At 43.9% G+C, this 25,652-nt stretch overlaps 1 protein-coding gene across 2 annotated transcripts in view; it reads right to left on the reverse strand.

Annotated features, from left to right (window-relative positions):
- The window catches only part of MTUS2 (microtubule associated scaffold protein 2), a 225,935-nt gene that overhangs the window by 71,256 nt on the left and 129,027 nt on the right, over positions 1-25,652 (reverse strand). For both annotated transcript variants that reach the window (XM_044442748.1, XM_044442747.1), the window contains one exon: positions 9,287-9,448. In XM_044442748.1, coding sequence (XP_044298683.1) covers positions 9,287-9,448 — 162 coding nt within the window. The remainder of the gene's footprint in view (positions 1-9,286; positions 9,449-25,652) is intronic.

Genomic DNA, 25,652 nt, shown 5'->3' on the forward strand with positions numbered 1-25,652 from the left:
AGTCTCTCTTCTGGTTTTAGTGGGGAAGCTGCAATCCACTGGAAGCTGCAGGTTTCTTCCTGAGTGAGATGGACCGGCAGTCTGGCTGAGCAGACCACTCTAGGTCACTCCAGGCTGACCACAATTCCTGCCGTGTGGCAGGCCTTGCTCCTCCACGTATTCACTATGGAGAGAAGCCACCAACAGGACAGTGATTTCTCTGCATTAGTTCTAATACAAGCTGGATTTTAGTCCTTGTGGCTCCATGAAAACAATTTAAATCACTAAAAGAAATGTAGATGCTGCTGTTGACGGCTGAGGAGAGGGACTTCTTCAGTTTTCACAGTGCCCTCTTTTCTCCAGAACCACTGCTCTAATCCTTTCCTAACCTGGTGCCCTCTAGATGTTCTGGATTACAGTTCTTAGTACAGTGGTACCTCGGCTCACAAATGCCTCAGTTCACGACCAAATTGGGTCGCAAACAGAAATTTCAGAAAAAAAATTCCTCAGGTTGCAAACTCTGCATTGGGTGATGATCGCGAGTGCGCCCGCCTTCCCTGCATGCGTGTGACTGCAATCACGGTCGTGCTTGCAGGACGAGGGGGGGAGAGATGGCCACGATTGCAGTCGCACTCATGCAAGGAAGACGGGTGCAATCACAATTGTCCTCGGAAGGTGGGGGAGATGGCTGTGACTGTGCCCATCTCCCCCACCCCCGAGTGCGCCCACGATTGTGCCCGTCTTCCCTGTGATTAAACAAAATATTTACAGAATGGATTAACCCAATTTGCATTGAACCTTATAGGGAAATTTGACTTGGCTCATGACCAATTTGGGTCACGACCAGAGTCCTGGAACAGATTAAGTTCATGAGCCAAGGTACCACTGTATTTCTGACCATTGGCTATGCTAGTTGTGGCTGATGAGATATGAAATTCAAAACATCTGGAGCACACCAGGTTGGGAAGGCTATTTACTGTGCCCATTACTGTCCATAAAATTCCTTCAGTGCTTCTCTTGCTTTGCCAATGAAGAATTACATTTTAAGCTCATTGAAGTCCTGTGTTTTGCCTATGAAATTCTGCAAAACAGCTGTTTGTGCTGCATATGATAGTACTTTAGTCTCATTTAAAATTAAATGTAACCACTTCTGATGAAATAGAATAGAGATTCTGATGATAATCTTTAAAAATGAAATAAAAATGATTTCATCAAAAGGACAGGGTGCTTTCAGATGAAAGGCTTCTGGTACTGCCCATTAGAAAGTATTGTTCAGTTCTTTCATCTTTTTCTCCTTAATGGATTTGTTTGCAGTAAGAAAAAAGGCAGAGATGGCAGGAAAGTTCAAGAGGGCTGCAAGTAAGTCATCGTTGTTTTAATCTCTTCAGCCCATACAGTCTGGGAAGGAAACATGGCAAAAGTGCAATAAAAGCATTATTTGGAAACAGCCCCTATGGTTGTGAATGAGCTCTGCTTAAGATTTTGGAAATCAACTGCCATTGTTGATACTGGACTAATCTGGACTGCCAGGTTGGCCCATTTGGCTCATATAATCTGAGGCAAGGCCTTTCGCCACAGCACTGCTCCCTGACGGTGAGTGGAGAGACAGATCCTCATCATTATCTCCAGTCCAGCTGGAACTTTCCTGCATGCTGCTCAGAGCCTCAACTCAGAATGGAACGAATACATGGGAATTCCCACTACAATCTCTGAGATAACAGGAGGTTTCCTCTCCCTGCTTCCTCCCCAGCAGGGAAAGGTGTGATGCAGGCAACCTATGTCAACCAAGTTGCTAGCTGGAGGAGTGTTCGTGTAGTTGGCACCTCTTTTCTGAGGCTTTCTCCATTTGAAGAAAGCCTGAAATTAGAGAAGTCACAGTCATAGCTCCAGCTGGTGAGCTCAGCCCTTCCCCTTTTGCCCTTAGGCTCCAAATAGTCTCTTTGCAATGCAGATTGTTACTGGCACTTCAGCAGCTACAAGACAAAGTAACTCTATAAGCCCTCTATTAAGCTGGGAGATAAGCTTCTGCTCATGATAAGAATGTTGAACCCAAACTGGGAACTTCTCCCCTAAATCCTTCGTTTCAGTAACTCTGTGGTCTCCACCCTCAAGGTGGTTCCTGCTGGTGAAGGGCCAGCCAGCGAGACCTATGCAAACTCTCTAACTGGGCAGCGTGTCTCTTCCGACACCTAGTCATGGGGCCAGAGACCAGGCAATGCAAAGGCTCTCCCTCCTCCCCTTCTTGGATCCCTCCTGTCTTTCCCAAAACATGTCTGCTCTCCTGGGAACCTGAGGGCAGTGACCTTGAGGGTGTTTCAAAGGCCTCTGCCTCTCCTTGAGTTTCCCAACACCCACTGCAGAGCCTTCAAGGTCTTCTCTGGAAGGTAGGACCTGCTGGCTCCGAGATGCCTGCCAAGAGTGGCAATTGGGTTCACATACTACAGATATACTGGTTGAGGACCAAATGGTGGTCTGTGGACTTCAGAGGTATGGCTCCTCCCACTGACACTATGCAACCTATGGAGAGCTAGAAATGCAGGGGGGTACTCAAAATACAGTTGTGCCATCTAAACTTTCCACTGTCCTTTGAACCAAAGTCAGTTAGTTATGTTGTATTATTTTCTGATGTATAACAGAGAGATAATCTTATTAAAACAAAATATTAAGATTACCTGCACCTATACTTATGCCTACATCTATAACTATCTTGCCTAGCTAGAAATATGTCACAACATCTCCAGATGTTCCGTGTCAATTATGGGTTAACCTCAAGTTTGATCTAAGATTGCAGTTAAACAGACCGTGTTTGCTAGGATAATTGGGCCCAATTTTGCATTTTTTCCCTAGAAAGAATGTCCCACTTGGATGTGTAAGACTTACTTTCCAAAGAAGAGGTTTGCTGCACAGCCCTACTACTAAGATGCAAGGCCTATTAAACTCAGTGGGGCTTAATTCCAGGTAAACATGCATAGGTATGTGCAGGCTAAGCAGAGAAAGTTTCAAGCTCAAACTTTTTTTGCTATTACTATTTTTGCTATTTACCTTTAACATTTAAAACTCATTATTTCCAGGCTACATAACATCTGGCAGTAATGAGATAAAAACCAAGGACAAAGTGGGCAACACTTTCAAATGGAGGATAAGTGATGCTCAAATAATGCACTTTTACATCTGTCTTGTGCACATACTAATATGCCTCATAGGGGAAATGACAAATAGATCAGTCAAATTGCACCGCAGGGTAGTTCAACCTGGAAAACTAAGCTACTGTCACAATCACTTAAAAACCAGCTATCTTTGTAACATGGAGTTTCACTGACTTCAAATAATTATGACAATAATAGCAGCTGCAGTTCCAGTGCTTTGCACTTCAAACCTCAGGAGGAAAACAACCACCTGAACTGTTTGGAGGAAATCAAGTATATTCTTGCAATTCTGTATTAAGAAGATTAGGATTAGAATACTTTTGTTGGTGCCTCAACTTGTTCAGCATGCTTGAAAGAGTAGACTTAAATAAAAAAGCTAGCAAACAAAAAGCCACACTAAGGCACTGCCCACTGAATGTGAGCTCCGGGTACGTTCAATGTGAGGGACTGGCTGCAAACCTGAGCACAGTAGAAAGCCCCGAGATAGTGGCTGAAAGGCTATAAAGGGAATTTGCTCCTCCAGAGCCATAGACAGAACTATGACCTGGGGACTGAGTGGAAATCTCTGTTCAGCTTCTTCCCTTCCCAGCCACCACATAAAGCTCCACAATAGCTCCCTTTCCCAAGGTTACTGTTGCAACCACAAAAGGAGAGGAAATGGCCATTTTTGAGGAGAGAGGATGTCAATTCAGGTTGGTGAAAGTTTTGCACTAGACAAAATTGTATTTAAAAGGACAAATTTACAGACACATCTGTACGGATTTTCCTTTGCACTTAAAAAGGAATAAATCACAAATTGATGCTGAAATGGACAAATCAAACGTAAAGCTAGAAAAATGAGAACTAAAAACAGACTGATTCAACTTTCCTTACTTTCAAACTATGTTCATCAAAGAACACGTGCAGCCAAACTGGTTTAAAGACACTCAAGTCAAATGAATAAAATTAATTGTCAAGGTGCTTTTAAACTAAATGGGTTGTACCCAGAAGTTGGCACACTTATGGTAGTCCCATTGCAATTAGTGAGACTTCAGTTATATATGAGTCTCGCATTGAGTTCAACAGATCTACTCCAAGTATGGCAAAACTTAAATCAAACCCAATGGGTGGTTTGTAATCGCATCCAAACCCTATGGCAACCCTATGAATGAATGCCCTCCAAAATCCTCCATTCTTGGCAGCCCTGATCAGCTTTTGTAAATTCAAGGCTGCAGCTGCTTCTATGGAATCCATTTATCTCATAGATGGTCTTCTCTTTCTTCTTCTGCATTGTTCTTTAGCAATGCAGCCTCCCAGTTCTTAGAGTTTTATGATGGATTCCAACAGATTGATGCTTGATCTTCCTGCATCAGGGTAGGCATCCTAGAAACTTTGTTCTAGCTAATCTTTGTTCTTTCTTTAAAAATACCAATTATGAAATAAAGAAAGAAATTAATTCTCACAATGTTTCCTCAACTGGTTTTTGTAAAGTGCAACCCTACCACATCTACACAAAATTAAGTTTCACAGAGTGCAAAGAGACTTACTCCCTGTTATGTGACTATCACAGCCTTAGTGCAATTTATTTCAATAAAATTAAAGGACAAATTCCATTCTCCCTTCCCTCCCCCTCCCCATTCTCTCTAATCTGTTTATGTTTAATCTTTGACACACTCACAAAGTATGCAAAATTGAGAAAGTTCTAAATATGCATAAGAGGATGCTGTAATACAGTGAAATCTAATTAAATTTACTCATTTCATAGAGTGAAAGAAAAGCAATCAGCTCATGTAATCAAAACAATTTGCATGGCAATTATTTTCTAATGCTGTTGTCCCATGGCAGGCACTTCTTCTGTTTTTGGAGTGGGGGGGTTGTCATTTTTTGACAGCTTGAATTGCCATGCTACAGAAAAATAGTTAGACAGTTGTGTTAATTAAAGATGATCTGTATCCCCATTGCCTAATCTAGAGGACAAGCAGATTTCATGAGACCATCAGGTATTATTACTGGCCTTAACATTTATTTTCTTTTAAGCGAGAATTGATAAATATTCTTCTGCCAGGAAGTCTAACACATGAAACATTTCCAGTGTTATTCCATGGACCATAGACTTCTCAATGATATATTTGAAAAAAAATCCTTTACCTATGAATTCACTATCTACACCTGGTTGTAAGGATGTGCTTTCCTCCAGTATCAATACACTGCAAAATCTATCATGAAACCCTTGTCTGCAGATGCTTTTCACTTGATGCTAAGTGGCAGAGGCTGGGACAAGGGCTCATGAGAGGCAGTGCAGCCTCTGAATCCTCTCCTGCCATCAACCTCTACCTCTGCAAGAGAAAACTGAGGCCGGCAGCATGCAAGGGGTGGGAATCCCCCACCCACCCAGAAGTACACATTTGGACCCACGCTCTTCTGTTCTAGCGATAACTCCCATTCCACAGAGCATCATGAGACTCTAAGATGATCAGCAGGAGGGACAAATCCAGACTGCCCTAATAACACTGATAATGATAATAATTAAAGTTACATATGATCTTTTCAGACTCAAAGAAAAGCAGTCTTTGGAATACAGGAACAAATTCTGAAAGCACATCCAAATCCATGCCTTTATATACCCATCACGAAGAAGCCAACAAAGCATGTCTACTCAGGAGAAGCACAGTATCTTATAAGAAGCAAGGGCTGGATTGCTCAAGAGAATATATCTAATACATGTAGTCTTTTCATGTAATAATAATGACGAATATATCCCTTGGCAAGTCATCAGAAATACACACACAAGGAAGGACAGGGGCTCCCCTCTCCTCACACAGACCAAATTGGATAGAAATTGGCTTCAGCAGGTAAAAGAATATTGGGTGGGGAAGGCTGGGAAAACTTAAGCCAGAGGCCTGGAACACAGCAGCCCAGCAGAGTAGGCTGTTCTGACTGAGAAAACCAAAGATCTTCACTATGAGGCTGCTTCACATCTTCTAGTCTGGTCCCCTTCATTGCTTATGGGGCCAGATAATTCAAAGCAATCCAGGGAAGATGTGCCAAGATCCTAAGTTAGGAAGCTGATCAAATGGAGGTATATGATGCCATCCTCAGGTACTTTGGATATGACTTGAGGGAGCAGCCAATTTCAATTCCCTATTTCCAGTGTGTTCATCTGCTTCTTTGTGTCAGTGTATGAAGCAGTCAGATTTCTATCTGAAAAACAGCAAGTTCCTTCTTAGCTTGTTTGGATTTAAGAAAAATGAAGCTGACACCCTCACTTACCAGCTCCCCAAAAACTGATATTTATCCTTCTATTCGTCATGACAGGACTGCTGTTGGTGGCCAACAGCTGAAAGTATAAGTAGGAAGAGAATCTTAGTAACTTCTTGAAATATATTTAAGTGGTGATTTTATTTCACCTGTTCTCAGCCAGAATTTTCCCCATTATTGCCTTCTGAAAGCTCTTGATGAAGGCAATGGAGCTAAAGTAGTGATGCCCAAAGCCTAATTTCAAGATTCATCAGCCCTTTCCCCCCAATGAGCTTTGGCTCTTGGGTGGCAGAGAAATTAAATAATTAAAATACATATATAAAGTAACACAACACCTCCCCATAAGAATTCCAAGCTTTCATATTATTCCCCAGAGCAACATTTTGGTGTTGTTGCTGCAGATTTGGCTTTTTAACGAGAGGTTAGATAACAGTCAAAACCAAGTATTATTCACCTGACACAAAAATGCATTTTCAACATTTGTTATCTGAGACTGGCAAGGTCCACTGTGAAACAAGAAGCCCTGTGCTGCCTTTCTTCTCCCTCTGCCCCATCTTCTGCTCCTTTCTTCCCAGCTTAATAAAGAATTCAGTCTCAGGGCCACCAATTGGTGCTTTCTCACATTACAGAATGTGAAGAACTGCCGAAAAGATGTGTGACATGGTGTGAATTAACGAAAGAAAAATAATGCCAATAACAAAGAGAACAATAAAATAATGGGGTTGCTTTACATGTTAGGCCATTTATAGCATCAAAAGGATGTTTGGATGACAACCATACGTTAGCTGGGGACTGCAACAAGTTGGCTGACACACATACCAAATAACCTTAACAGCGTAGTGTTCTCTTATTTCAGTAAAATATATAGCACAGTGCAGCCATAAAACTGGTCTCAGCTGCTGCTGCTGCTGTAAGCAAGCTATGGATACATCTGCTACATCCAGGCCCTCAGAAAAACAGCAACTGTGCTTAATGTCTACAGTCTCTTCTGATTTAACACATGTATTGTATTGATGGTGCAGAAACAACACATAATACCAATTACTCTCTCTGTCCAGAAATGCTCATCTTTGCTGTATCTAGCTTGTTTGTTCTGATAGCTACTACAATCATCAGGTGAACAGTCTTGACTTTCTCCCTGATAGTCTGATTACTGGAAACGTGAGGTGCATCCCTGCTGGTTTTGTGTATGGAGAACTTGACACAGCCACTGGTAGACACAGCTGCAGAAACTTTGCCGATCTGAGGGCCCAGCTGAATTTCAGAGAAGCAAAGGTAGTGGGGCCAAAATACCAGCACATTTTAACTTGGGGAATGATCCTATGGCCCCTCGATAGAATCTACAGGGCCACAGAACATTTTCGATTCCCATCTCTGAAGCCAGAGGCAGTGCTTCAATCGTAAAACTGGGAACTGGATTTCCAACTGCCTTGTATCCGTTATAGAAAGAATTGTCCTCCTTCCTTCCTCCTCCAAGATGTTTCAGCTAGTTTGAAAAAAACACCCTAGCAAAAATGCAGAGCAGGAGGATGGGGGTGAAGATCACCTCTGCTCCTCCTCTTGTTCTGCAGTGGATGCCTGCAAACCTTTGAATTTGGGGGATTAAGGTCACCCCAAAAGGATTGTGCCATTAACACTCTTACTGCCAGGACCTAAACTTCAAAATAGGGAAAATGGTACAAAAGCTAAGAAACTTCCAAATGATCAGTGAGGGGCGGGGGAGGGTGTCTGGTCATCTGAAGCATTCTAGAGAGCAGAACTGGGACCCCAGGAAAACAGAATTTGGCCTGTGGATCGTGTTTCAGAACCACTGCTGCCACTTGTGCTACAACTAGGAATGTACAGAAAAAATGGTTAATGTTCACAACTCATGCAAACATGCTGTGGTCACAACTCTGAATGCTAACAAAAAGAGTATCTTCCAAAAATACTTGCAAATTCCCAAACTCAAGTTTGCATTCATATAAATGTGCATTGTTTACAAATATACCTTGTTGCACTCAACCCTATAGGTGAAGTGCACATTTTTGGTACGTTTCCTTAAAAGTGTGCATTTTCTCTGTTTAAAATGCCTACTTCTTCTCACTTGACCAAAATGAAAAAAGCACACAAATAAGTGAAATGAAGTGAGGGAAGCATCAAATCTGTTTTTAGAGAATATGAGTGACTGGGAAATACAGCTGCAACAGCCTTCCCCAACATGATGCCTTCCAGGTGTTTAAGAATTCAAGTCCTATCAGCCCCAGCCAGCATGGCTAATGCTTACCCAGTTAGAGGGCTCACATAGGCCTTGGAGGCTAGCCCTTCTCCAGAGGGACCCACTCAAAGAGATGGAGCCCAGTGTTACTGGAAACAAGAGTTTTCAAAGTAGTTTCTCATTTGGGTTCAACTAATCATTTGTTCATGCTCAGAGACTAGTCTTTCACTTGTTAGCTGTGAACAGGCAATAATGAACTATTTTGCAGAGAGACCGTCTGTTGTTTTGGAAGCTAAGGGGAAACCTAGTTCCCAACACCAAGGTTGCATCATCTTCTAAAGTCTCAGGGGAATTTAAAGATCTGGGACACATATCTGAGTTGCATCTTGGCAACCCTATTTACAGAGACAGCAAGTTGTCAAAAGTAATACACGATCTGTGTGAGTAACAGACTGTGTGCTTCTCAGATACTGAATATTCCTGTAAATTTATGAATCCTAAAAGGCCGGTGCATTCAGAAAGATCAGATGCATTAAACACCTGTAAATGCAATCAGTACCTTTATCAAATGAGAATGTGGTTGGCCATTCATAAAACAGATCCCCATGCCTTGCAGGTAAAAAGTGTGAGAGAATTAGGAGTAAGCCATGGCACATATTCTAGAGATATGCATGCATACGTGTGTACTCATGTGATCCACTCTGCTACGGATGTGTGAAAAACTCACCAGCAGGTGCTGCAGCAGTCTTTGGAGCTGGAAGTAAACTCCGGCGGGCAGCTGCTGTGCTAGTTGATGCCTGCGGTGGAGTCCTACTGGTCCCCTTGGGTGCTTCTTTAGAAGGCTCAGCCGCCTTAGGAGTGATTTGCTCTTCATTTCCAAAGTTTGAGCCTGTGGGAGTCCAAAAGCACACTAATTAGAACTTCATAAAAAATAGATGCAACTTGCTAAATCTGTGTTTGCAGATTTATAGTGCTTAAGAAAAAGTTTGTTTCACCTAAGTAGTTAGAGAACAATAAATTTATGTTTAAGGTGCTTAAAGAGAGCCACTTTTATTTGTCAAAAGACTTAACGTATTCATTTTCATTTTACTTGAGCTTCTAAGGACCAGGGAAATCTCCTCCTTGAAACAGACAAACGAATGAACAAAACTTTCAGCTCTGGGATGGGACAGTTCTGATAAGAGTTATAAAGTAGTAGCATTGGATATCATTTTCCCAGGCTAAAACAGCCATGTTCCAAAGCAGCTTTACAAGGATGGCCCATCATGCAGTTACCTGCATTCCCCCCACGCCAGCAGGGAGGTGTCATTGCTTGGATCAGAACAATGACAGGCTTTCAGTATCTACTTTTCCAGCACTACTGCAGTGATGGAAACCAAATCTCCCTCCCTCCCCACCTCTGGCTACTTTAAAGTAAAATGGGTACAAAGATAAGGAGATCTAATCAAATAATGGAAATCCTGCATCGTATCCATTTCGGCCTTTGACTAGCAAGAGAGCAGAACTGTGGTAGTCTTACACTGACCAGTGGGAAAGAAGAAGGGCGCTCCAATTGCATGCTGAGGGCTTTAATTGCTTTCAGTTTGGGGTAGCTGACTAATCTGAATGGAACTAGATTTGCCATGATTTGGACTGTTCCCTCAGCAAAGAACAGAGTAGGATACTGGGGGCAGAGCAGGTGGTGCCCAAGATACAACAGCCGATTTTGTGATTTAGAGATACAGAAGAGGTTCCTCACTTCAAGAGAACCATATCTCACCTGCAGAAGTTATGCAGTGAACCTGAAGGCTCTTCTAATGGCTCATCTGCAAGCTGGAGTCCCTTGAGTCAACCCTTTCCCCTTGCCATGGAAATGCCTGGGGGGTGGTGCTCTCATGGTTGCTTCTATTCACAGTCTTTCTGTTTTGCTTAAATGGGCTGTTGTGACATGCACACCAGGACAAGGCCAGCAGAAGATTAAGGGCAGATAAAAGGAAGTCCTCTTTTTTTTTTTTTTTTAACACATACCACATACGAGTTGAACTATATAATTCATAAAGTTTGAGCTCAAGAGCGGCCTTTCCCTTTGCAAGGGTGCAGACCAGATTGTATTGGTCTGCCCCCGGAGCCGGATGGATCCTGATGGATTCCTGGAAGCTCTGGGGGATTTTCTGTTTGACAAGGCTGGTGATCCTGTCGATGCCCTGGTTGAACTGTGGAATGAGGAGATGACCAGGGCTACTGACACGATCGCTCCCAAGCGTCCTCTCCCACCTGGCAGAGCCCGTTCATCTCCTTGGTATACAACTGAATTACAGGCGATGAAGCAGGTTGGGAGACGTCTAGAGCGTAGGTGGAGGAGATCACGGGGTGATGCTGACCGAACACACTTAAGAGCCCACTATCGGGCCTATGCTGTGGCGGTGAGGATGGCAAAGAAGAAATTCTTCTCCATTTCCATTGCCTCCTCACAATGCCATCCGGTGGAGCTCTTTTGGGTGGTGCAGGGGCTGGTACATCCGGGCCCAAAGAAAGATCTTGTGGCACCCTCGAAGGCCCGCTGTGACGACTTTGCCAAGCATTTCAGGGAGAAAATCGCTCAGATTCGCCATGAGCTTGACTCTACTATTGAACCAGATTCTACTGGGGAGATGCCATCAACGCCATTGAGTCCACAATTAATGGATGAATTTTAGTTGTTGCGGCCTGATGAAGTGGACAAGGTGCTTGGACAAGTACGCCCTACTACTTGCTTACTAGACCCATGCCCATCTTGGCTACTTAAGAAAGCCAAGGACGGGATTGGGACCTGGATCCTGGAGGTGGTCAACGCCTCTTTAAGAGACAGCCGGGTACCTGCCCCTTTAAAGGAGGTGGTAGTCTGGCCAGTCCTAAAGAAGGCATCCCTGGATCCAGAGGTGGCCGCCAATTATAGACCGGTGGCCAACATCCCGTTCCTGGGCAAGGTGCTAGAGCGGGTGGTGGCAGGACAACTCCAAGCACTCTTGGATGAAACTGATTATCTGGACCCATTTCAGTCCGGCTTCAGACCCGGGTACGGTACTGAATCTGCCTTGGTTGCCCTGTACGATGACCTGTGCAGGGAGAGAGACAGGGGGAGTGCGTCCTTGTTAGTTCTCCTGGACCTCTCAGCGGCTTTCGATACCATTGACCATGGTATCCTTCTGAATAGGCTAGTGGGATTGGGGGTCGGAGGCACTGCTTTGCAGTGGTTCCACTTCTATCTCAATGGCCGATTCCAGAAGGTGGTGCTGGGGGACTTTACCTCTGCGCCATGGCAGTTATGCCATGGAGTTCCGCAGGGGTCTATTCTGTCCCCTTTGCTCTTCAACATCTACATGAAACCACTGGGAGAGGTCATCCAGAGGTGTGGGCTGCAGAATCATCAGTACGCTGATGATACCCAGCTCTACCTCTCGTTTTCCACCAATCCAGGTGAGGCAGTGGCTGTGCTGAACTGGTGCCTGGCCGAGGTAATGAAGTTCAATCCAGACAAGACGGAGGTCCTGTTGGTGGGTGGCTCAGGTCTCGGGATGGGGGACTTGGGCCTTGTGCTAAATGGGGTTGCACTCCCTCTGAGGGACAGGGTTCGCAGCTTAGGAGTGCTCCTCGACCCTGAGCTGTCTCTAGAAGCTCAGGTGACGGCGGTGACGAGGAGCGCCTTCCTTCAGCTTCAGCTGATACATCAGCTGCGTCCCTTCCTGGAGGATGAATGCCTGGTGACAGTGACACACGTGTTGGTGACTTCCTGATTAGATTTCTGTAACACGCTCTACGTGGGGCTACCCTTGAAGACGGTCCGGATACTTCAGTTGGTGCAGTATATTGCTGCCAGGTTGCTGACGGGGACTGGGCGTTGTTCTCATATAACCCCAGTTCTACGTCAGCTCCACTGGCTCCCGATTGAAGTCCAGGCCCAATTCAAGGTGTTGGTTATGACCTATAAAGCCCTAAATGGCTTGGGACCTGGATATCTAAAGGAATGCTTGCGTCCATATATGCCCTCCCGCCCCTTGAGATCAGCAACAGATGCTCTTCTCTGGGAACCCTCTGTGAATGATATTAGGAGGCTGAGTACCCGGAGGAGGGCTTTCTCTGCTGTGGCGCCCCATTTATGGAATGCGCTCCCCAGAGAGGTCCACCTGGTGCCGTCATTATTTGTTTTCTGGTGCCAGGCTAAGACCTTTTTATTTAAAACTTATTTTAATTGTTAAATTATTTGTATTTATAGGATTTTAAATTTTTAGCCGAGATGCACCGGAGGTTTTTAAATAATTTTTTTATTGTTATATTGTCATTTATTTATGTATTTTGTTTCTGTTGTGAGCCGCCCTGAGGCTTCATTACGATGGGGGTGGCATAAAAATGTTTTAAATAAATAAAATAAATAAATAAATAAGTTGTAGCAGTGAGACCAACTGCTATGAGTTCAGAGGAAGTTGTCCATATCTGTGGCTGCTAGTCATGATGGCTATAAATTGGCCTTTGTACCCTGGTGCCCTCCAGATGGTTTGGCTTGCAAGTCCCAGATTTTATGACCATCCTGGCAGGGGATGATGGGTATTGAAGTGTAAAACATCTGGAGGACACCAAGTTGGCAACGCCAGTGACAGGTGGTGCTTAATTCTGGAAACAGCCTGCCAGAACGAATTGCAGGGTGGGTGTAGGTGTTACTAAATTCATGTCTGGTGTGTGTGCATCCTGTAGGTATCTGTGTGCCCACCATGGGAACAGAATGCTGGACTAGATTCATCTGATCCAGCCAGGTTTTTATGCACTTATGCTCTTAAACATGAACAAGGACTTGTAGATATGTCTGAATTGGGACCTTGGACTTGCTGGGAGAATGCCACCATCTCTCCTTGTGTCCATGGAGGTTCTGCTTTAGAGAGCATGGGAACTAGGACTTTGCTTCGCTTAAGAGAGCAGCTCATGACAACAAGTTGGCCTGAGTTCACTGTAGCAAAGGGAAACGTTCCTTGTGACTTCACAATCCTGTTACACTATCAGGAAACAAGTGAGAACTGCAAGGTCTTTCAGGTCTGCACCTTCAATCTGCTCTTACGGATTTTCCAATACTGCAGCACATATGATAAAAAATGGATGAAGTAGCTTCCTCAATCAGCATATTCATATTGAATGCATCCCAATTTTTAATCAGAAACTGTCAGGGGTGTTTTTGTATTGTATCTCTGATGCTTCCACAATCCCTGTATGTTTCCTCCCTAAAAAAATAATCAGTCCTTTAAAAACATTTCCTAAAAAAGGCCAGCATCAGAGTAAATGGGATACATAAGAGGACTGAGAGATTACACTGTTTTCAGGCTTGAACCTTTGTGACCGGAGAAGAAAAACAGCCAAATGCAAAGGATACATGGAATTCCACAGGCAGACTATTGTGGATATTTTCATCACATTAATAAGAAAGGAATAAAATATGCAATGCAAATGCAATAAAATACTATTATGTTCTTCCTGTGGAGAAATGATTTAATCCTCTATTTTTTTAAAGAGACAATCATTTTACCCATCCTTCCTGGAATAGGCTGGGGTGGGGAAATCTTCAATTTGGCTCTGAACAGTTTAAATGCTATCATGAAAAAGCATTTATAAGGGAAAAATCCTGATTAAATAGAAGCACAAAAATTATTCTGAAAGGCTGAAATGCCTCAGTCTTAGTTTCTAAAAGTAAGATATTCAAACTGAAATAAGCTTGTAATTTAGCCTGCCTCATTGTATTTCCTTCCTGCCTTTCCTTTGAAGGGGAGATGGCTTGCATGGGGGTCTTAACTGGAAGCTGTGCATCTAAAGTCTACATGGATTCCCACAGACATATTTGACCTTTACTCAAATAAATTGCAACATTAAAAATTCAAAATAAAAACAACTGGCTGTGTTCAAGCAGGAACAGGGAAACCACAAGCACATGAACAGTTAGGAACAGAAATAAAGAGCTTTTACATGTAAACAAGGGCATTTTGTTGCAGAATGTCATGAGTGTGTGGTGAATTAATAGCAATTAGTAGTACTTTAGCTCTGTGGTCTCAAGTTATCTTGGAAATGCTGTGCTGAGGCACAGTCTAGGCTTCTATGAAATGCACTCATGCACTTTAGCATGCAGGATCTGACATCCAAGTCAGGCTTCAAAAGGATCACATGTCATGCCCGTTCCCTGGAAAACTCAACTATGGATTCAAGCTCCACCTGCACGCTGGCAAAATAAAAAGTTGATAGATCAGTGATATATACTGCTATCATGTGGTATTCTCAGCACAGGACTGCAGTGGAGTTTCTCTTCATCCCAGGGAAGCACAGGAGAGCTGATCTTAATAGGGCAATGCAGAGCTAGTTCACTTTACCTGAACAGAATGCCACATAGAAGGTCCGACTCTGTGCTGTGGACTCTGGAATAGTGAACTCAGGCCAGTATTTCTGTAGCACTACATGCTACTTCTGCTGATGAGACAGTAACTCCACAGAGCACTACTGCATCTCCAATAAACTATCCATATAATCTTACTGCTGTTTGTTATTCATGGAGTTTTGATTGCTACACTCATCTGGATAGCTTGCCTATATATTTCTGTCATTTTCTCTATCTGACCAATTTAGCTTAAAATTCAACTAACAGTAAAGTTGCCTTCAAGAAGGCAATGCAATAATGATGGCCAAACAGAACAAGTTGTATGCATGTATTTACAATTGCAACCTCCTGTGCTTATCTGCTATTCTCTTATAAGAAATTTATTATACAGGCAACCTTTCAATTTACAAATCTGGCAGGCTTCCAGAATGGAAGTCATTCTTCTGTTTGAAGTATGAGGTGTCAGGGGAAGTTACATAATCTCTTCTGAAAAGGCTCTTTCATTAACAAAAGGTGAAAATAATTCTTTTCAAGCTATTTAGCATGAAATGCAGCTTGGAATAAATACTCTGACTCTGAAAAACAGCAAACGTGTTGAGTAATTAACGTGTTATTGTAGGAAGAAAGGAAGGCTAGCTAAAATATGACCTACTTAGGTACCAAGCAAGCAGCTACTGGAAAATGTCCATTATGTACAAACTGATGTCTGTGTTGATTCATGTATTTGGGTTTGTATGCAGATAATACAACATAGGGGAAAACACTCTCAGAAAAGAGAAAGCATTACAGATAATTGTTCCATTTTATAATTGATGAAAGACACACTCAAAATCTTTAGGTGAAAGATGGACTGAATATAGTGGCAAGAAATAGCTGCTAACAAATTCTGAAACTGCTCAACATTATAATTATTATTAGAACATTTCTATGCCGCCCCTTGCCGAAGCCTCGGGGCAGCTTACAACACAATAAAATACAATACAATACAAAAATAACAATATAAAATTAAAATTAATAATATAAAAAATAAAAAAAACGATATAAAAGAAGTTATAAAAGAAAAGAAAAGAAGAAAAGAAAAGGAAAGAAAAGAAGTCGCCCTGGCCAGATGAGGGTGGATTTTAAAAGTGGATTTTAAAAGTGATCTGGTGAACAATGGGAATCTAAAAAGGTGGTGCAAAAAGGACCTTTCTTTGGACAGGTATTTAACTCTGTACCTTCAAATAGATATTCAGCTCCTGTGCACTATAATGGCAGTCCAGAACAGGAATTCTTTTATAAAAACAAAATGTTGTCCACTTCCATTCTCTTTCTGTGAAAATACTTCCCCCTTCCTTCCGTCCTTCCGTCCTTCCGTCCTTCCGTCCGTCCGTCCTTCCTTCCTTCCTTCCTTCCTTCCTTCCTTCCTTCCTTCCTTCCTTCCCTTCCCTTCCCTTCCCTTCCCTTCCCTTCCCTTCCCTCCCTCCCTCCCTCCCTCCCTCCCTTCCTTCCTTCCTTCCTTCCTTATTTATTTAAAGTTTTTATATGCCTTCCCCATTACTACACAGCCTCGGGAATGCTCACAACAGAAATAAATAAAACAAATACAATTATAATTACAATTAAAACTTGGAAACATACTGGCTGCATAATTAAAACTATAAACATTAAAGATTATTAAAATACTGTTTAAATAAAAAGGTCTTAGCCTGGCGCCGAAAAACAAATAACGATGGCGCCAGGCAGACCTCTCTGGGGAGCACATTCCACAGATGGGGCGCCACCGCAGAGAAGGCCCTCCTCCGGGTACTTATATCTCTTATGGAAGGCTCCCAGAGGAGAGACCCTGCTGCTGATCTCAAGGGGCGGGAGGGCAAATATGGCTGCAGGCGTTCCTTCAAGTATCTGGGTCCCAAACCGTTAAGGGCTTTATAAGTAATTACCAACACCTTGAATTGAGCCTGGACTTCGATGGAAAGCCAGTGAAGCTGGTAGAGGACTGGGGTTATATGAGAATAACGCCCAGTCCTCGTCAGCAACCTGGCTGCTCTATTTTGCACCATCTAAAGTATCTGGACCGTCTTCAAGGGCAGCCCCATGTAGAGCACATTACAGAAATCCAACCGGGAAGTAACCAATGCATGCGTCACTGTTGCTAGGCAGTCATCCTCCAGATAGGGACGCAGCTGATGGATCAGCCGAAGCTGATGGAAAGTGCTCCTCTCCAAGCCAACACTTGAGCTTCCAAAGTCAGCTCCGGGTCAAGGAGCACTCCCAAGCTGCGGACCCTGTCCCTCAGAGGGAGTGCAACCCCATTCAGGACAAGATCCAAGTCACCTACCCAGGAGCTCAAACCACCTACCTGCAGGACCTCCGTCTTGTCTGGATTGAGTTCAGTTTATTGGCCCTCATCCAGCCCATTACCTCGGCCAGGCACTGGTTCAGTACAGCCACTGCCTCACCTGGATTGGTTGAAAAAGAGAGGTAGAGCTGGGTATCATCAGCGTGCTGATGATTCTGCAGCCCACACCTCTGGATGACCTCTCCCAGTGGTTTCATGTAGATGTTGAAGAGCAAAGGGGACAGAATAGACCCCTGCGGAACTCCATGGCATAACTGCCATGGCGCAGAGGTAAAGTCCCCCAGCATCACCTTCTGGAATCGGTCGTCGAGGTATAGGCACTGCTCATGTAGGGCAGCCATTTTCAAAAAAGAGGACTTCATCCTCAGAACTGAAGCCAAAAGAAGATACCAACATGCATCTGTAAATATGTATGATTGGGTGCGGATTTAGAAATACAATAATTAAATAGAAATATAATATACTTCATCAGAATGGAAAGGATGACTAGCTATGAAATAGAGGATAATTTTAAACAGAGGACTGTCTTCTATATGAAGGACAGTCCTTTGTAAAATGGAACACCTATTCACATGATGCCCATATCACATTCACACCAGATGTCCCTAGAAGGTCTACTGCTTGTTTCCATCCCTCCAAGTGGCTCTCTCTTCTGAGCAGTCCAGCTACCCTCTTTAAAGCCTCTGTTTCAGTCACATTTTCAGCAGGTATAGTGACCCTTTCCCGAAGGGCTCTGAACTGAGGCTGCCAATGGGACTCAGGGTGGCTGGGTGGATGGGTGCACAGCAACTCCATCTTCATGTTACACAGCTCCAACAGGCCCTCTAGCAAACCACCTTTGAATCTGAAAGGACTTCCAATAGCAATTAGAGTCATGTTTTGGGAGGCAACTGGAAGTCAGGGAGCCACCCAGGCAACCAGCCCAGGTTCCTCACAGAATGCATGCTGCTTCTGTTGTACTGCAGTATTTAACTGAGCAGACAGCAAATAAGTGTGAGGTGGGGAGTCCTCAACCTTTTGTGTCAGTTGGAATTTTGAGAAGGTATCATGGGCACTCTAAAAAAATGGCTTCCACAGAAGGAGGGCTTGCACAGTCACAAAATGGCTGCCATGGTGCATGTGGCCAGTCACACCTATACCCATTTTCTGGAAGGCAAATTGAGACTAAATTGGAAAATAGCTTGTTCAAGAACCTGAGTACATGGAAAAGGTGGGATCTGAACTTCAAAACATCAAACCACTCTTTTGAACCTGCATTTCTCTCAGCCAACACCCATTTCTGAGAAGGCAAACTGACAAGGCTCAATGACAAGATGGCCAAGAAACTGAGTGCAAGGCAGAGACGTGAGCTGAGCCTCAACGCCAAATGATGTTGACTCCTATAAAGCACAGCATTTCCCTGAAGCAAACATGTAGTCCTCAGAAAAGGACCCCACACAAGCAGAAGCAATCCAGGCTTCCTCCAGAAACACCACTGTTGATGGGCATACAAAAGCCATAAATAAATAAATCTGTTAGCTATACAAAGGCAATAAATAAATAAAAACACTCCCATGCCCAGAAACAAACTAACATGTTATATTCATCTCTACTAGACAGAGCAGTGAAGACTAGTGAAGTGTTGATGAACAGAGCAGCTTGGTCTGTGTGGACTGCCCAGCAACCCCTTAACTAGTGTGCTGCCCTCTAGTGCAGTGGAGGACTCTGTCCTGTCACCAGTGCCGAAGTAAAATGCAGCCGCTTATCTGATCAGCTTCTGCAGATAAAATCAGTGTGGGGGCAGCATTCATCTCAGGCAGAAAAATATCTTGGCTCTGCCTTAGCAGTAGCTGAGGAAGGAAACAGTATTTCTATTTCAGAAGTGAGGGTTCCAAGCAAGATTGCAGCGAGGTTTAAAAGATGTGGTGGCAGGCAGAGAGTGGGAGAGAGAAGTGAATGTTGCAATAATAGCGCATTAATTGTCTGTGGCTTGAAATAACACACTTAGGGTTATTTTTAGGGTGAAATAACACACTTAGTTCTATGCCATGACCTTAGAGCAATTTAAAAAAAATATTGTCAGTATTTTCCTGTTTAATGATCTGTCTGAAGCACCATGCTAAATAAAAAATCGAAAACAACCACAGTCCTTTTCTGGCAGTCTGGTTTGCATGACCCGCTGGTGGATTTCCTATAACAAAGCAGGCCACACAGTACTTATACACTTGATTTTCCCTCTGTGCTTCTCAGAATATGTTTTCAGTGCTAAACATGCAAAATAGGTGCAAGAAATTCCCACTGCAGCTTCACCAAGGGTCAGCTGCTAAGCACCCCTCCTCAGCCGTCTCCTAGAAGCACCTCTCAATCCAAATGTGATATGCACGAGTGAGAGAACGGAAGCATAATCAGTTATGACTAGAGGGGAGCCTTCATTCAGAATATGTTTGGGAGCCGCTGGATAGACACAAGGAGAGAAAATACAGTTGTCTGGCAACTGGCAAAACGAGGCTGCTGGTTTGACCATTGGATATGTTCCCCCAGCAACAACACCCAATGGTTCCTTTGATCTATACTCTTTCCCCACCTGGTGTCTCTAAATGTATTGTGGTATAACTTTCATAACCCTTCCAGCAAGCATGGCATGACAGGAGTTGTCGCCCAAATTCCTATGCAGGGCACCAGGCTGAAGAAGGCTGATTTCTAAAGCTGGGAGGGGAGGGCCGTTTAGATCTTCAAGGCAGAGAGGAAGATCGGAATTCTTCACACATCCACACAATAACCAGGTCTGTGGGCTCTCTCCATATGACCAGGAACCCTGAAAGGCAAGCTTCCAGATAATGCATGCACAGAGTGCATGCACAAAAGCTCCGTGCTTGTTGGCTCACTCTCTGCAGTGCTGATGAACTAGAGTTCAGGGTGAAATTCATTTGCTTCTCAGTTTTATGTGAGTTATCTTATCAACCTGTTCCTCAGATAGTAAAGTGGGTGCCCTCCACATTTTTGGAATATAACAGCTCTCAGCCCCAGCCAGCGTGGCCAATGGTCAGAAAGTGTGGAAGTGGTAGTCCAAAACATTTGGCGGGTACCATGGCACCAACTCCAACTTGGTCCCATTCCCAAGGCAGGACGGAAAGTATAGCCAGTGGATGTGTCCTGCGTGCAACACTCAGATGAGATTCCCAGGCACGCGTGGGAGATGGAGGGCTTTGGTGGGAATGGTGACTCAGACTCAGAGGAGGGGGAGTGGCTGGCTGAACCAGCCGTGGCTTAGAGTCCTCACTCTGATACTGGAGTTGTCGGGACTAGCGAGGCCCTGGCTGCCCAAACTCTTCTGGTGAGCCAGCCCGAGCCAGCGCCGGATCAAAGCACATCAAGGACAACTGCAGAGTCCCCTCTCCCTTCTGATTGTGGGAAAGAAGCTGGTAGAGGACAGGCTGGGTAGGGGTTCTCAGAAGGAGAACTAACACCCCAGGAGACGTGGACGCAAGGGCCCATCGATGTACCTGCTGGCTAGACCAATTAGGGGCTTAATGGGAAGAACATAGGCATGCCCGCTTCTATAGCACACCCCCTTCCAGAGACCGGCCCCGAAGTGTTCATAAGCAAAGCTTTGGGTGAAGAGGGGCAGAGTAAGGGGTCAACTTTCCACTGGTGTGCATGTTTTGAGGCTTGTGAAAACGTTGTTTCTGTATGGAACAAAGACTCTTCTAAGAACTGCTGAAGTGCCTGTCTCATTTGGGAGGGGATACCGAGCTCATGACAGGATGACTACATTGCCTGATAAAATATTGTACTGCAAACACAGTCATGCCATCATTTTATACAATGCATCTTTCCAATTCTTGCCTCTTCCCCACCCTCCCTTGAATGCAAGCACAGCAAGCAACAACCAGCAGCCATCTGTCTGGCATGGCCAGCATGCTTTTTCATAAAGGAATGAAACGTCTTTAGTAACTGAAGTGAGTCAAGCAATTATGGGTGAGAGGGGCAGGCATACCTGCATAGGTAGCTTTTAATGCACTGACTTGTTCTGGATTTGGGTGCAATGATGCACACCCAAAGATTCCATGGGTTGCTTCTGCCCATCAATGTGCCTCCACCTGATTTTCAAGGATTTCCTCTCCCACCCATAACTCACCCCATCCAGGAGGGTCCTCCGACCCTCTGCATAGCATTTCCAAGGGTCTGGAGGGGCTTGAAGGAGCAGGTGAGGAAAGTATTTCTCCTAGTTCAGTCTCATGCACTCACATCTAGATTCAACCCTGAGCCTGGAATACCTTTAACCTTTCAAAGAAAAGGAAGACAATCTGATTACCCCAACTGGTTCCTATCACTCAGATGAAAGGGCATGGGTCCAAGCAAGAAAGCCACATGTGTATCTTACTGTTTATACATCAGGGGAACAGCATCTACCTTTGGACAATCAGACCTTAAGTATATCAAGCTGTAGCTCTGAAATCAATACGACCCGTACTCAGCCATTAAGTTTACCAGCCACTATGTTATTATGGCTATACTGAATTGTCTTATGAATTTAGAGAGGAAGCTCTGGAAAGGAAGAGATGAAAAAGGGGGAGGTTGCTTATTAAAAAAAAAGACTACTAACGAAAGTATATCTTTTCTGGGGACCAAATCTCACAGTTCTGACAAGGGAGAAGGAGATAAAATGGACTGAACATCTTATTCTGTCTACAGCTAATATCAGTGATTGATTTCTCTGAGACAGAGTTCACACTCTGTGATTATTGTAAACGGATGTACATTTGCAAGCAAACACCTGTGCAGCATCCTGGAGTTTGGCTGAGCATACAAATGAGGTCTCAATAGGATTGTGCAAAAGAATTTTATATCTTCAAGATTATCCCACTATTTTGAAAAGTTCATTGGTTCCACTGTAAAATGATGATAGGAATTAAATATATCAAATGCCTATACCAAAACTCTTACTGTACTAACCAAACTGTGCAAAATTGTACAAAATTAAACAAAATATACTGAGTTTCTTAGATAAGCACTCAGACAAGCTAGTTTAAACCACTGCTACTGAATACAGTGTCAACAGACAGTGAGCTTAATCTCAATGGATTCAGGAGACACTGAATACTTACTGCTAGGGTAGAATGCATCCTACTTTTATACTCCAAAGGTACTCGAGACACAGAAAAACCCTAGAAATGCCTATTGAGAAGTAGATTGTAAATTTTTTCAATGCAATAGATGCAGTAGTCGAAAAGCATAGAATTCAAGATCAAAAATCCATGAAGATCGATTTTTTAAAAACAGTACTGACTAACATAATAATGTTAATAGGAGTCACAGAAAAAAAGAAAAGAAAACCAAGATCAGGATGGATTGAAATAACCTGACATGCAGCACTTTCCTTTGGCACAGAAATATTCATTTATTTTACTGGAAATGAAGTGGAGCACAATATTGCCTACATGTTCAGCTACTGGAATGTGTTCTGTAAGTCTGATGCAATTTTTATGAAACAAACATATTAAATAAAATGGCAGCAGAAGTCTCAAAATCTCTGGCAGAAGAGAAACTTTTGTCTGTTCTAAAAGCACATAATGAGAGTGCTTGGGAGGCCTTTCTTTGAAGCAGGATCCAAATTCTAATGCTTCTAACACCTGCAGGTTTCATTTCATGAGTATGACAGAGATGAACTCCAGATAATCCTGACAGGTGTGACACTGACTCATCCTCTGGGAGCTGTTCCAGGACCTGGAGTACCCTAGTCTGATCAAGTGTTCCTAGCTCCCTGTCAGTAAAGTTGGTCTCCTTAGATGCTTTCCATCACCCAGTGGGCTCTCAGCATACCTCAGACATTTGAAGAAGCCAGCTAAGTGGCTGAAGCACCTGTTTGCATGCAGAAGGTCTCAGGTTCTGCCCCAAGGATGTACACATATGCTTGGGATAGACCCATGTCTGAAAACTTTGGAGAACTGCTGTCAGTCACTGTACACCTGTTTTCCTCAAGCTGATGCCCTCCAGATGCCTTGGTGTTTCACTTCTATTAGCCCCAGACAATGGTCAGGGCTCCTTGGAGCTGCAGTCCAAAACATCTGGTAAGCACCTATTCAGGGAAGCATTGAACTATGTGGACCAATGGTCTGACTCGGTCATTGTGTTTGCACGAGCTAATAACCCATCATGGACTGCTATCACTGATTGTTGCCATGCCATCTGAACCCACTAGTGGTGAGCAGTGATTGGCGCTTTTTGTGGTTGGCAACTGCATTGAAAACCAATGATCTGTTGTAGGGTTTGTTTCACCCATGATGGGTTGTCATGTCATCTGAACATGACCCCAAGATCTCATGGATTTTTGCAAGCCTCAGACAGATCAGAATTTACAAAAAAATGGGTGGGGACAGGGAAAGTATACTCACCTGAAGCCTGGGTAGGCAATGTACACTTAGATGGCCTGCTGGATTAGGCCTGCAGGCACCTCCCTTTCTCAGGACTGATCCCCTGAAGTAACACCCTCCCCCAAAGTTTTCACAAATCAGGAAGTATGGGTTAAAAGGGAAAAGCAATGAGTTCAGTTATCTGTACATATACCCACCCAAAAAAAAAGAAAAAGGGAAGGGGTTGTGGTTACATTAGCATGAAGACTGCAAGTTTCTTCATGGCCTGTGGCAACCTGCCCAGGTGTGCTGTAAGGAGCAAATGTATTAAAAGTTTGTATCCAATCCCCTGATTTTTAAAAAGCATGTTGATATTATCTGAGAGGCCAATCTTCAGATTAAAAATCAAGTACACAAATGGCATACAGGAACAGTCAAAGTCATGGAGATGGTTTTGGCTGCCATTTTGACATTCCTGGGAAGGACCCAAATTTCTGCATATGTCAGCTCTCTAACATGCTATACATCAATAGCCATCTGTTAATATGGCAAAATGCCTGCTCCTGAGTTGCCATTCTAGTTTAAATAGGGCAGATGCACCAATAGAAACATTAGAAGTCACATTTCCTCCTTGAGGAGCTCCTCCTGTTGGCAAGAACTACCCAATTAGAATTACATGCTTATTGCAAAGAAAGGCATCTGTCGAAATTGTGTGTCTCCAACAAATACACTTTCCTGCTGTTGCAGGCAAAGAATATATTTTCCCCTAATGACATGAAAGTTCCGTATTTACAAGCTGCTGTATATTTAGCACTTCCAACTCTTAGAATACACAAAGGGAGAAAGCTTCTACCCAAGCTAAACACCTGAGCTGGTCCAAAAAGCCACTATAAGACCAGTTTGGGCTAGGAAGTCTGCATGCCTGTCACCTGACCTTTATTGCAGAGAGCAAATTGCACTTGCTTTTTACAGGGATGTTCCATGCCCTCGTTATTATTATTGAACATAAGAAGCTGCTTTTATACTGAGGCTGAACCTTTGTCCATCTAGCCTCATACTTCTGACACTGACTGACAGCAGATTTTCAAGGTTTCAAGCAAGATTCTTCACTATCATGGACCTGGAGATTGAAGCTGGGACCTTCTGCACAAAAGGAGGACTCTTATCACTTTGCTATATAGAAACAAAGAAACAGACTGAGTCAGGTGTATCCTGGGCCATCTAGTCTGACCCCCAGCTCCAGCCGGCTCCACACATAACATGCCTACCATGTGTACGTCCAGCCTATCCTTGAACACCCTCACTGATGTGGCTTCAACCACCTCCAGTGGAAGTCCATTCCATGCCCTTGGAGTTCTAACTGTCAGGAAGTGCTTCCTGGCATCCAAACTGAATCTTGGTTCCCTGAGCTTTGCTCCATTGGAGCACGTCCTGCCTTCCTCTGCAGGGGAGAACAGGTCTCTACCCACCTCTGTGTGACACCCCCTCACGTACCTGCATGCCGCCAACAGATCCCTTCCTCGTCTCCTCTTCTGCAGGCTGAAAAGACTCAGCTCCCTCAGTCTTACCTCATACAGCTTTCCTTGCAATCCGGCCACCATCCTTGTGGCCCTACCCTGCACCAAGTCCAACCTGCTTATATCTTTCCTGTAATGTGGAGCCCAGAACTGAACACAATACTCCAGTTGCAGGTGCACCAGAGTAGTATAGAGTGGTAGTAATACCTCTCTCAATCTAGAAGCCATGCTTGTGACTATGCAACCAAGGATGGCATTCACCCTCTTGACTGCCGGGTCACACTGTTAACTCATGTTTAGCCTGCAGTCAACCAGCACCCCGAGGTCCCTTTCACAAGTGCTGCTCTCCAGCCATTTGTCCCCTAACCTGTACTTATGACACCCATTCCTATGCCCCAAGTGCAAGACCTTGCACCTATGCACATTGAACGCCATCCTGTTATCCCCCACCCACTTCCACAGTCTGTCCAGATCCTTCTGGATCCAGAGTACCTGCTCCTCAGTTGGGGCCATCACCCCCCATTTTAGTATCATCTGTG

This window comes from Varanus komodoensis, unplaced genomic scaffold (genome assembly GCF_004798865.1).
Source record: "Varanus komodoensis strain SLA01 unplaced genomic scaffold, ASM479886v1 scaffold4, whole genome shotgun sequence".
Classification (NCBI taxonomy): domain Eukaryota; kingdom Metazoa; phylum Chordata; class Lepidosauria; order Squamata; family Varanidae; genus Varanus; species Varanus komodoensis.